The sequence below is a fragment of the Rutidosis leptorrhynchoides genome, chromosome 1, assembly GCF_046630445.1.
Source record: "Rutidosis leptorrhynchoides isolate AG116_Rl617_1_P2 chromosome 1, CSIRO_AGI_Rlap_v1, whole genome shotgun sequence".
NCBI classification, from domain to species: Eukaryota; Viridiplantae; Streptophyta; class Magnoliopsida; order Asterales; family Asteraceae; genus Rutidosis; species Rutidosis leptorrhynchoides.
This window is the reverse complement of record NC_092333.1, coordinates 674,173,320-674,186,504: the sequence shown is the minus strand read 5'-3', so window position 1 is coordinate 674,186,504 and position 13,185 is coordinate 674,173,320. Positions and strand designations below refer to the sequence as shown.

Below are 13,185 nucleotides of genomic sequence, written 5' to 3'. Positions count from 1 at the left end.
ATGGGTTGAACGAATCAGTGGGTTCTATTAAGTTAACTTCAAGATTCAAACATAGAGTTCAAGCACATATAAATACACACAAATTTTAACAGCAAACAGTGGGTTATTTGTATGTATCTAGGACGAATTTAAGCACAAAATCAAGTGATTTAAGAGGTTTATCAATAATATGTTATGAAACAAATATCAAACCAACAAAAATAACGAGATGAGTTGAGTTATATGGGTACCTAAACCGAAAATGAACACAAACACTTCAAACACGCGATGGAGACCTTCGAGCAACGGATCTTCTATGCAAAGAGCTTAGACCCGCTCTGATACCAATTGTTAGCCCCAATTCGAGGGTACGATCGGTTTATATTAAGTGTTTATGGGTTTTGGTAGTGATTTACTTGAAGGTGTGATGAACTAGTGAGAAGTTAAAGAGATAATGTGTGAGAGAGAATAACTTCAACTAGTAATTAACTCAACTAATGATAAAATGGGTGGGAGGTTGCTTTATATACTAGCAACCTCCAAGTTACATGAGTGGTAATTAAACATAATTACCATGGTAAACTAGCTAGTTAACTATTACATAGTTACTATTACATTAATACAAACTAAAACCGCATGCCACAAATAATAGACAATATTCATTGTCAACAATGGTCATATGAATGTTTTATCATAAGGTTGTACATAATGCTTCAAATATTGTACATATGGTCATGAGGGTGTTTTACTATAAGGTTGTATATAATGTTTCAAATATTGTACATTTAGTCATGGGAGTGTTTTATCATAAGTTTGTACATAATGCTCCATATATTATAAAATTAACATGTTAATATTTTTTACTAAATATAATGAAATCATCATGAGGACTTAAAATTTTTTTCTATATTTTTTGATTTTTTTCAAGCTTAGATGAATCTTATTTATGATATTATTAAGTAGATTTAATTTAATTGTAAAAATAATTTTATTTATGACATCACCTAAATGCTCTCAAAATTTTTTTTTTCTTTTTCTTTTTGACTTTCTTTCTAGAAGGAAAAAAGATAATTATTACATCATCATTTTAGTATTTTAATAGAACTTATAGAAGATGTGAACAAACCACAAGTACCAAAGACTAAAGAGTAATTTTTCTAAAGAAAAATACTTCACCATCTAATGTAACAACCACCAACCATCTTTTTTTTTTTCTGGCAAAAAGTTGTAATATATTGAAGATTTTCACACAAAGTGAAAATAAGGAATACAACAGAAAAAATGGGCTTACTAGCCCACAACTTACAACATCAAAATAGGGAGTTAATGGACATGCCCATCAAAAACCCATAATACACACTAAAAAAATAGAAAAAGGAAACACTAAAAAAGGAGCTGTATTGAATCTGGCTGGAACCTCTGCATACATCAGCAACCAAGGCTGCACACTCCAAACATAAAGTTGAAGACTTTGGACTTTGTTTGCATTCACCAACCATTAAAGACATTCACTAACCATTGAAAAACCTTAAGTTTGATAGAATCAACCACACGATCCCCGTCCTTATGAACTCCATTAAATACCAAGTCATTTTTAGCAAGCCAATAAACCAAAACGTAGCAGGTCCAATCAACCTCCAAGATCTTTTAGCATTAATACATTTTCCAATCTTCCATTGCCAACTTTTCAGACCAAGTATGTTGTATAACTTATCCGTGTGTTGAAGATTTAAAATGTCGAGCCATACACTTTACATTCGAGATATCAAATATTGACATTGAAAGTAGTCCTTAAGAATAAAGATATCATCCTTCCAACTTGAGACCAACCCTCTCGAACGACCACGCGAAGACACTTAACACCACCAAACACAACACCTTTCCATACTTCATTAAGAACACTAGGGGCAACATTCTCTACCATTGTTTCTTGAATTGCAATAAAATTCACTTGAAATATGTTGATCAATTATACACTCTTCTTCTTTTAAATTTATTCCCAAGACCCCTAGTGTTCTATGTAGCAAACTTCATTTTTTAACTTTGTTTGGGCGTTCACAACTATCGAACATGCCCTCTAAAATTTTTCCAAAAATCGCCTTATCTTGTTTATTGTTAAGAGAATTTTTTGAATTCAAAAGCTTACCATATACCTTGACTGGTTTCAGAGTAAATTCATCTGTATCTTCATCTTGATTAAGGTCAGTATCTTCTTCTTCCAATAACCCGACATCCTCTACCTCAATATCTTCAGACCACTCTCTAGCAATACCTTTATTTTTCTTTTTGTTTTTGGTCGGGCTCTAGTGTGAAGTCGATACCGTGAGTTTATGAGATAAACCTTTAGCTTTTTGTGCATTTTTCTTTGAAAATGCACATGAAGATCTACAATCAACCGCAGGGCAACGATGAACATCTAATTTCTTGTGAGAGAAACGAGCTGAACGAAACAAAGTTGTATCGTCAAGGCGTTCAACATCAAAAGTTGTTTCCTTTTGGGCTTGTTTACAAGAGTTGGGTTTTCAATTGTAGGCCCATTTACTAAAATTAGTGGGCTCTTTGTTGGTAGTGTAACCTTTAATACGGTAATAAATACTTCGTAATTCGTAATTAACCCTTATATACTAAAAGGCATGGGAAATAACGTCGTTTCAGTTATATCAGATTGTCGTTTTGAGTTTGCGTTCACGTTACAATTAACCCTTATATACTAAAAGGCATGGGAAATGACGTCGTTTCAGTTATATCAGATTGTCGTTTTGAGTTTGCGTTCACGTTACAAACGGTCCCTCAACTTTGGCTATATTTACACAACGAACTCTCAAGTTTACACTTTTTCAGGGTAAAAAGTGTAAATATATAATTTTATTAAAATAAAAGAAACTAATTTCACCCGAATTTATAACGAGCCCTATCTTCTCGCTCGGTGCGATTTAAATTTTTCCGGGACCACCGTTCAACTCGAAAAATTCTTACGAACCCAACGGGACTAACTATACGCGAAACAGACACTTATCAAAAAAACGTTAAACACAACGGCGGCCCGTATCTTCCCGCTCGCCACGAGTTAAATTTTTTCGACGACACGTCAGACTTGAAATAATTTTATGCACAAAACGAAACTAACCACGTTCGAAACAGACACTTTTTAAGAAACGCTAAACACAACGACGGCCCGTATCTTTCTGTTCGCCGCGAGTTAAATTTTTCCGACAGCACCGTTACACTCGAAAAAATTTATTGAACAAAACAAAGCTAACTACGTTCAAAACGGATACTTTTTAAAATACGCTTAACACAACGACATCTAAAACGGCGTTTAACACATGAGCCGTGTTCCCCTATGTAAATACACAACGTTACGTTAAATATGAATACGCAGGCCGAAAGCTCCCGCCGCAACGCGCGGGCCGGTCGAGACTAGTTATTAATAAAAATAATAAATAAATACACCGTAATAAATGATACTCCGTAATAATAAATTTATAATAAAATAATAAAAATAAATCAATCAATAAATACCGTGCAATAGGAAAGGTGAGGGCAAATAGAAAAAAGTTAGGGTTTTATTTTTTTCTGCGCAGTCGGCCGGATGGACAAGGATTGTGAATTCACGATGAGTTATATAATGGTATGTTTTTTCTTTTCTCAGATCGATTCAATTCAATTCAATTCAATTCAATCAAACTCTTATTTTTATCCTTGTTAATTACGAGTATTATAGATATAGATATACATATATTTGTAGAAATAATAAATATATAAATAACAATAATATGTGTTTGTTATCATTTGGATTAGGCACTTAGTTTACAAGTGTGTAAGGTAATAGTATAAAGAAATTGGATTGGATGGGATATATCATATATGATGAATCCTGTTTAACGAACTATCATACATATAAATTAGTAAATCGTTGTTTTCTGTTGGTATGGGTTACACACGGTGAGTTAGTGGCGGAACTTGAACCCGGATACAGATGGGGAGTGTAAAAAATTCATTCAATAAATTATTCAAAGTCGAGTGTAAAAAGTTTAATAAATTTTTCAAAGTCAGCAGGGTTAAACACTAAAAAAAAATATCTCATTTTTTGGTAAAAATAAATTTTTGTAGTGTAGATTTTTTTTTCCTGGTGGGGCGGATACCCCTTTTAATACACTAAGACCACGGATAATGGTGACGCCTACGCGGAGTGAAAGAGGGGTACTTTTTGGGTATGACGCTGACATGGCCATGATGGGGGAATTGAAGAGTTATAATGGGGGGCTTTTGTAAGGGCGTTTGTGAGTGATGTGTCAAAATATAAGTGGAGGTTGGGTTAAAAAGTGGTGAAAAAGGTAGGAAAAGAATTAAAATAAAAATAAAAAATCACAAACGCACATGGATTCTGCCATGATTTCTTGACAAACGCCCCAACACAAACGCCCACAAACGCCCCATTCCAGACGTTTGTGGGGCGTTTCTCTTGACAACTCATGGGCATTTGGGGGTATGCCGCCCCATTATCTATGGTCTAAGTTCCGCCCCTGGGTGGAGTACGTTATAAAAGATGAATTCCGTTGTCCCTCCATCAAGTCAGCCATGGTCAAGTACCAATTTTAGCTTAATATATATATATATATATATATATATATATATATATATATATATATATATATATATATACATACTAGTTCTATGAGCCGTCCGTTGGACGGAAATTGTAAATATTAGTTTTTTTAAAATCGTTAGTAGTGATGACAATTACATATGATTGATCAAATGTAAATTATAATTAGAAACATGCAAACGTAAATAAAATAAAATTGTTACATGATTAAGCATATATGGAAGAGCCCGTGCTTTGCCTTTGTTTTAGTATTAAATAAATAATAATTATTAAATCTTATCTTCTTTAATATAATAAGCAAGTGGATTTTAAGGCTTCAATTTCAAAACTGAAATTCAATTAACCAATTAATATTTAATATTTTCTTATTAAGTATATTATTATTATTAATATTATTATTATTTATTATTTAAGTAATTTAAAATATAAAATTATTACATTATTAGATATATAGAATAGAAATAATGATAATGATAGGTTTTGTGCCCTGTAATCATAAGATTATATGGATGGATATTATACTGATAATCTAGTATAAAAATGCTAAATTATATATTTATATACTTCGTAATAATTTTTATCAAATATATTATGTGTTGTATTATAATGATTATGTGATACTTATATTTTTTTTTTGAACAGCAAAGAACTTTTATTCCATAGAAAACAGTATGATTCTCTCGAAGGAACTCGTCCGTTTCGTTTGCAATCACTAATTCACCATCACAATTTAATATTTTTTTTGCAAATTAAATTCTTACAATTTTGTTCCTAGAAAACATATATATGTTCGAAATTTATATCATGTCCGAAGGAGGATCCCGGAATGATGGGGATATTCTTATATGCATATTGTGAATGTCGGTTACCAGGTGTTCAATCCATATGAATGATTTTTGTCTCTATGCATGGGACGTATATTTATGAGAACTGGAAATGAAATTCTTGCAAATTTAAACTTTATCTTTATATTATTCCGACACGATAAGCAAAGTTTGTTAAGTTAAATCTCAAGAATTTTAAATTGTGTTCATACATTCATTATAACCTCGACCAAATTTCGACGATTCACGAACAGTTATATATAAATAAATATGTATATATATATTATAACTTGAGAATATTAAAAGAGTATTAAACGTATAATACTTTACATGAACGTATTTGTTTCAATATGTTTATCGATAGAATTAGAAGATAATATCAAATGATTGATTTATCAGATACATTGTGATATGATTATGGGTCTATGTTATGAGGTCCACTGTGATTTAAGAAATCTATTCTTTTTGACAACATTCGGAAAATGGTAAAGTGATTTACAAGTAAGAACGTGAAGTGTAACTAACTTAGATGTTGGATATCGAAAAGTTAAGTAACTCGACATTTTTCATTAAGATGATTTACATATATATATTTACTCCGTATTATTTCAAGATATTATTAGTATACATAAAATATTACGTCGGAGTGCTGTCCGAGTGATTTCGAAATTATTTTTCGAGTGGGATTGGATTAAGGAAATTATGGGTTATAGCTATGGAGGTGATTGGGTATGGTTCATGGGTATGCTCGTGAGGTCAATATAGTGTTTATCATCTCCGTTGCGTCTACGTACCTTTCCTGCAATATTGAATCTCAATATTGATACGTGAGTACTCATAATTTAACTTTTACATACTAATAGTGTATCCCTGACTAGTGCTCGAGTATATAGGATTATGCATGTTTGTACTTTTGATATTGCCTTTCGTTAGGTTATGTTGAATCCTGAATTAGTTATATATGTGACTGAGATAAGGTATAAGATATGCATGTCGTTGGAAAGCTAGCGAAAAATTAAGAACTTTTCATTTAGATATCGAATGATTTCGATGAACGGATTTGAAGTTGAACTTTATCCCATGCTTCACCAACAGAATGTAATTTAAAAACTTGAAACCTATTATGAATATATATGATTCTACTTTTCTAAAACGTTTTATGATATAACGATTTCCATTATTTTAACCTTTAAACAAAATGATTCTTAAAAATATATTTGGTTTTGGAAAACAAAATTATTATATTTATTTGATTTAGTTTCAAACGTACAAAAACGTACAAAATTATTAGGTTGGTGAGTTAATATATATATATATATATATATATATATATATATATAGGGTCATAATCAAGAGGGAAGCACTTTTTAGGGGGAAGGGGGAAGCAAATTATTTTTTATTATTTTTTCGTTTTTTGAAAAAACTTTGTTCACGGACATTATAGATTAGATGAAAATATGAACATTTAAAAAAGACACTTTGTGATTAATGTCATTATTTTGGCGGGAAAACGCTCGAATAAAAAAATTAAAACATTCAATGCATTGAATGTTTTGCTGCTGAGTTTATTTGCATCGTTTTGTTTTCATATTGTGTGAAGTGTTTTTTTCGAATTTAGCCCGGTTTAGGGTTTAGGGTTTAGGGTTGAGGGTTGAGGGTTGAGGGTTGAGGGTTGAGGGTTGAGGGTTGAGGGTTGAGGGTTGAGGGACTCCGTAAACCCTCAACCCTAAACCCTAAACTCTAAATTCTAAACCGTTCGTGTTAAAATATTCAATATAAACCCTAATTTCTAAACCCTAAACCTTAACCCTAATTTTTAAACCCAAAACCCTAATTTCTAAACCCTAATAGCTAAACCCTAATTTATAACCCCCTAATTTCTAAACCCTAATTTCTAAACCCTAATTTCTTCGAGTGTTTTCCCGTCAAAATAATGACATTCATCACAAAGTGTCTTTTTTATATGTTCATATTTTCATCTAATCTATAATGTTCGTGAACAAAGTTTTTTCAAAAAACGAAAAAAAATTACTTCCCCCCACTTCCCCCCAAAAAAGTGCTTTCCTCTTGATTATATATATATATATACATATATATATATATATATATATATATATATATATATATATATATATATATATATATATAGGGGCAGGATCAATGGGGAAGTAACCATTCGGGGGGAAGCGGGGGGAAGCAAAAAAAAATAAAAATTTCGTTTTTTTGAAATTTTTTTTTCCCGGCATCAAGATCACAAGAAAATATGAACATTTAGAAGAGACACTTCGTGATGAATGTTATTATTTAGGCGGGAAAACGATCGACAAAAATAACATTCAAGATAATATTGTTCGTGAAGAATATGAACGTTTTTTTTTCATGTTTTGTGAAGTAAAATTTAGCCCGATTTAGAGGTTTAGGGTTTAGGGTTTAGGGTTTAGGGTTTGGTGTTTTGGGTTTATTCCATAAACCCTAAATCTAAACCCTAAACCCTAAATTTCTAAACCCTAATATCTAAACCCTATAAACCCTAATATCTAAACCCTAATATCTAAACCCCAATAGCTAAAACCTCAAAATACGCTCGAAAAACACGATAATTGTTATATATTACTTTTCGAGCGTTTTCCCGCCAAAATAAAAACATTTATCACAAAGTGTCTCTAATAAATGTTCATATTTTCATCTCATCTATAATGTTCGTGAACAAAGTTTTTTAAAAAAACGAAAAAAAAAAAAAAGTTTTTGCTTCCCCCGCTTCCCCCCGAATGGTTACTTCCCTCTTGATCCTACCACTATATATATATATATATATATATTTGAATTTAGTCATTATTAATTTCAGAATACCATTATTTATTATTAGACAACTAATTGGTTCCGTTTCAGGATACCATTATTATAATTACTATATAACTAATTCATTATTAATTTTAGGATAACATTATTATTTACGGTATTTGATTTTTTAAGTGTCATTATTCCTTGAAAACTAATTTCAGGATTACTCATTATTCTACTTGGTTCCGTTTGAATTTACTAATTGTATTATTAATTTTGTACCATATTTAATTAATGATAAATAAATGTATGTATAAGTTTTAACTGATTTGGAATCTCTTTAAATATAGTGTAGGATAATTACTATAAATTATAAATTAACCACAAGCTGCCACATAAGCAAATTTAACCGGAATTAATAATAGACTAACACGTAGGATTATTGACACGCGCTTTATAATAATGTGTGTGTGTGTGTGTGTATATATATGTATATATATATATATATATATATATATATATTCTATTTGTTTTAATAACAGAGTAAGGGCTTGGAGGCCATGAAACGTGGAGAAGATGAAATTGGAGAGGCAATGACAATCCTTACTAAATCTCATGGCCTCACTCTTTGTCAAGTTTGGATCCCATACATGGATGAATATGATAATGAGGTCAAATTGGGCGGTTATTATACCCCTGCTTTTAAGGATTATTATGATGCTTGTGTCAAAATACAAGACGGGTCGGGGGGACTCGCTTTGAAGGCACTTGAAACTTACCAACCACACTTCTCCAGAAATATTATTAATAATAAAGGGGAGCTACAGGCATTGCTCCCTGCCACCACTTCTGAATCTTGCTGTTGTCTTGCCATATGCTTGAGGAATATTTACACTGGATATATTCATTATGTGTTTGAGTTCGTTTTCCAGTTTTATCATAACAACGACCCTTGTGTCTTCTTGGAGTCGCTCTTTTTGAAACTAGAGACTTGTTTGCCAAGTTTCAAGTTTTCTTCTGGCGCGCAACTTGGTTGTCATTTACTGGTTCAAGATGTTGACAATGAACCAGAAAGTTTCAACATCTTAGCTTGGAAGAAACAAGAAGAAGAAGTAAATTGTGCGGGCCGTCTAATGGAGAGATCGATAAATGTATGTGTATTCTTCTCTCAGTTCCATCTATTTATCATATGTTGTTTAACGTTTTTTTTTTTTTTTTTATCCATATCCTTACTGTTTTCCATTGGAACAGGTTTCACAGATTACAAGTGTTATGGAATATAAAGAAAAAATGGATAGGATATATGTATCATCATGTATGCAGTAAAAACAACAACTAATTTAATTAAGAAAACCTTTTAATTCTTCAATTTGGTGCACAAAAAAAATAAAAAAAATAAATAAGAAATAAATAAATTTTTTTTTTTTTTTTTTTTTAATTCTCTATAAACGAAACTTTGACAGTTTAAGTATTCAGTGCAAATTAAACAAATAAAGCTGTAGGGTATGTTTGGCAAAACTAGTTGGTAGCTGCTAGCTTTTAGCCGGTAGCTTTTAGCCGGTAGCTTTTAAGTGTTAGTTTGTAGCTGGTAGCTTGCAACTGTTAGATTTTTATATGTATTTAGTCGTTTGGCAGAGTAGCTGAAACTATTAAAATAAAGAGTAAAATGACAAAAAGCTAGAAGCTAAACGCTACTTCTAGTAGCTTTTAGCTTTTTCTCTCATTCAAAAAGCTCTAAGTTCTTGCAGCCAAATAGAGCTTTTTATTTGATAGGAGCTTTTTCATAAAAGCTAAAAGCTTCAAAAAGCTTGTTGCCAAACATGGCCGTAGTAGTAGTTATTTTGACTACTGAGCATTCATCATTTGCATCTATAATATATATACACATAATAATATATACAGGCTTTGTTTTAATAACAGATGAAGTTTTGGAAATCCATCAACCGCGCGGCAGATGAAATTCGAGAAGCACTGCCGATCCTTACTCAATCTCATGGCCTAACTCTTTGTCAAGTTTGGATCCACCGTTACGTTAATAATGTGAATGAGAAGTGTGCGATCAAATTGGACACTTATTGTGCTGATGCTTTTAAAGGTTATTACGATGCTTGTGTTAAAATACAAGACGGGGTAGGGGAGCTGGCTTTGAAGACACTCGTAACTTATCAACCGTACTTTTCCAGAAATATTAATATTATTAATAAAGGGGAGTTACAGGCATTGCTCACTGCCACCTCAGCGTCCGAATCTACCTGCTGTCTTGCTATATGCTTGAGAAATATTGACACCGGAGATGTTCATTATGCGTGCGAGTTGTTCTTCTCTTCACGTGACAACAACGACCCTTGTGTCTTCTTGGACTCACTCTTTCTGAAACTAGAGACTTGTTTGCCAAGTTTCAAGGTTTCTTATGGTGCACAACTTGGTCCTCGGTTACGGGTTTTAGATGGTGACAATCTTGCAGCAAATTTCGACCTCATAGCATCGTTAAAACAACAAGAAGAAGAAGATTGCATGGACGTTAAGACTAATAATAATGATAATGGTAATGATCATGAGAACCTGCATCCTTGTTTTTTGTTTCCATCTAATATGCATGGTGCCGTGGATGTGCGTTTCTACGTCCCACTCTTTTCAGAGACATTTGCCAATTTGAAGACGAAAATCTCTCAAAGGTTTCATCTGGTTTCCAACTCTTACAGGCTCACCTACTTAGCTGATGGGACCATCACTAAACCATTATGGGTCCGCCTAGAAGATGATCGAGACTTGAAGGCGTGCATTAGTTATTGCACATTTAAAAGAATCACCCAACTTGTAATCCGTGTTCTGCCTTGTTCCATCTCACCCCTAATGAATTGAAGGACTCCACACACACAACTACGTACTTAATATTTCCAGCCTACTGTCAGCTAGGCCAAAATATGAATTGATGGAAGGGATATACTTATATGTTACCCTTTAGTTTCTTTTTAATATATTTTTATATATGTGTGTGTGAATTTGTGATAGTCCTTATGGTGTTAAAATCATTATATGCTGCTACGATTTAACATGACCAAAAAAGTAATTATGCTTTCCTTTTTGCGAAAAAACATTAAATTAAATATATATTAAAAGAGAGAAGGCAGTATGTAAAGAGATGAAGCCTTCTAAGATATGAAAGAAGGATTACAATCGGCTTTGCAAGACCTAAACCAACAAACGTCAACCTCCTTAGCCGAAAGACATAGCCAAGAGGAATCGAGAAACCATACAAAAAATTGATGCCTGTAACAATGTTTAAAAGTAGATGCCCATAAGAAGACACTGAGTTTAAGCTATGAACAATGCTTAACCAACATGAAGTCTTTCCATTGAACTCGAAATCGTTTCTAGTTAGCCAAAAAACCCAAATGGTAGTCGTGCCTATCAAACCCCTAAACACTTATCGTTAACACTATACCAAAAATTTCCGGTACATGAGAGTAACCTATCAATCTCCAAACTTCATGTGGTAAGTAAATGAGTGTAACTATCGAGTTAAGGAAAAGGGCAAATTAAGAATTAAAAAACGCTGAGGTCATACCACACGATCATCCTCATTATCTAACTATTGTAAACCTTTCCACTTCAAATTGCCTTCGTTGTTGTTTATGAAACACGTTTCACCATTGATTATAAAATACCACCCTCATGGTTTGGACTTTTACAAGACAACTCATCCGCTGCCATATTTTCCATAATAGCGTCAAATTTACCCATTTTGATTATTTATTCATAATTAATACATTTAAATACACTTAATCTTAATTCTGTTACTATAATACCCATCTCTCCTAGGTTAACAAATACATGATCAGAAAAGTGCTTTTGTTGCAATCATATCACGGTTCTTTTTTTTCTTTGCAATATGTTAAGTACTCGTATATGATTTTTACAACAAATACATATTATAAAAAAATAAGTAGGTCTTTAAAAGAATAGGAAGTTTCTGGTGGCTATATTCATATAAACCCAACTGTAATGATAAATGATACTAGTAATACGAATACCATTTTATTAAAAGATCCAACCTTACTCCAAGGTTTCCGATTGAAAAATTCTTGAAAACAAGAGAGATCGTATAATGATGTAGCTTCGATTTTTTAATTAAACTTGTATTTGTTTAACTTGAAGATATCAAGAGAAGGGTACAACAGTGATTATATGTATTATTTATGATTAAATAAAGGAATTGGGTAGATATGAGAGATTTATAGTTTATACGTTGGGGACACTTGATATTAGTTTGTTTAGTTGGGTAAATTTGTAATTTTCGTGTTTAGTAGGGTGATATATGATAATTTCTCACAATTTTTTTGCTTCCACTGCCTGGCCCGATGACTTTTTAGACTTTTTACACTTCGATTTTTGCCCAACAACGTCACTTATCTCGATCTTTGTATCAAATAAACTTGAAATGTTCGGGATGTCATCGGTCCATTTGGTTATATTTGGTGAAAAAGATTTCTTTTTTCCTTCAGACCTTCGAATAACATATGGATTGTCATTGACAATCGGGTTTAAACATCTATTTCGAATCTTTGTACACGAGGCTTTACATTCGTCACCAAAACATTGTTCGTGAGGGGTAACATTTTCAAGGTTTTGTTCGGTTATCTTAGACGCATAAGTAGAAGATGCGGTGTTTGAAATGTGAATTTTGAAAGGGGATTGTTTAAAAGATTGGTTTATTGGAGATGTTTTGGCAGGACTTAGATTGGAAGTGGAAAGATTTTTCGGTGATATTTGATCAAGGGTAAGATAGGATATTCTTTTTCGTTAAAAGTAAAAGACGTTTTTTTGAGGATTGTGTGGGTCAACAGCCGAAAGTGAGTTTTCCTCTATATCCATTTTGACATGTACTTTCTCCTTTGCTTTTGACCAAACAAGTAAGTATTGGTTGGTTTTTGAACCCCCATCTAATGGCTGAGCAAAAAATCAAATTAACCCAACCATATCCGAATTAAT

The 13,185-nt window shown here is 32.4% G+C and overlaps 1 protein-coding gene across 1 annotated transcript; it reads left to right on the top strand.

Annotated features, from left to right (window-relative positions):
- The first annotated feature begins 3,469 nt into the window (after window positions 1-3,469).
- On the top strand, window positions 3,470-11,181 carry LOC139885962 (uncharacterized). The gene is made up of 3 exons (XM_071869709.1): window positions 3,470-3,610; window positions 8,736-9,344; window positions 10,114-11,181. The coding sequence occupies exons 1-3, from the start codon at window positions 3,572-3,574 to the stop codon at window positions 11,053-11,055; spliced, it is 1,590 nt and encodes a 529-aa protein (XP_071725810.1). The 5' UTR covers window positions 3,470-3,571; the 3' UTR covers window positions 11,056-11,181.
- The last annotated feature ends 2,004 nt before the right edge of the window (window positions 11,182-13,185 follow it).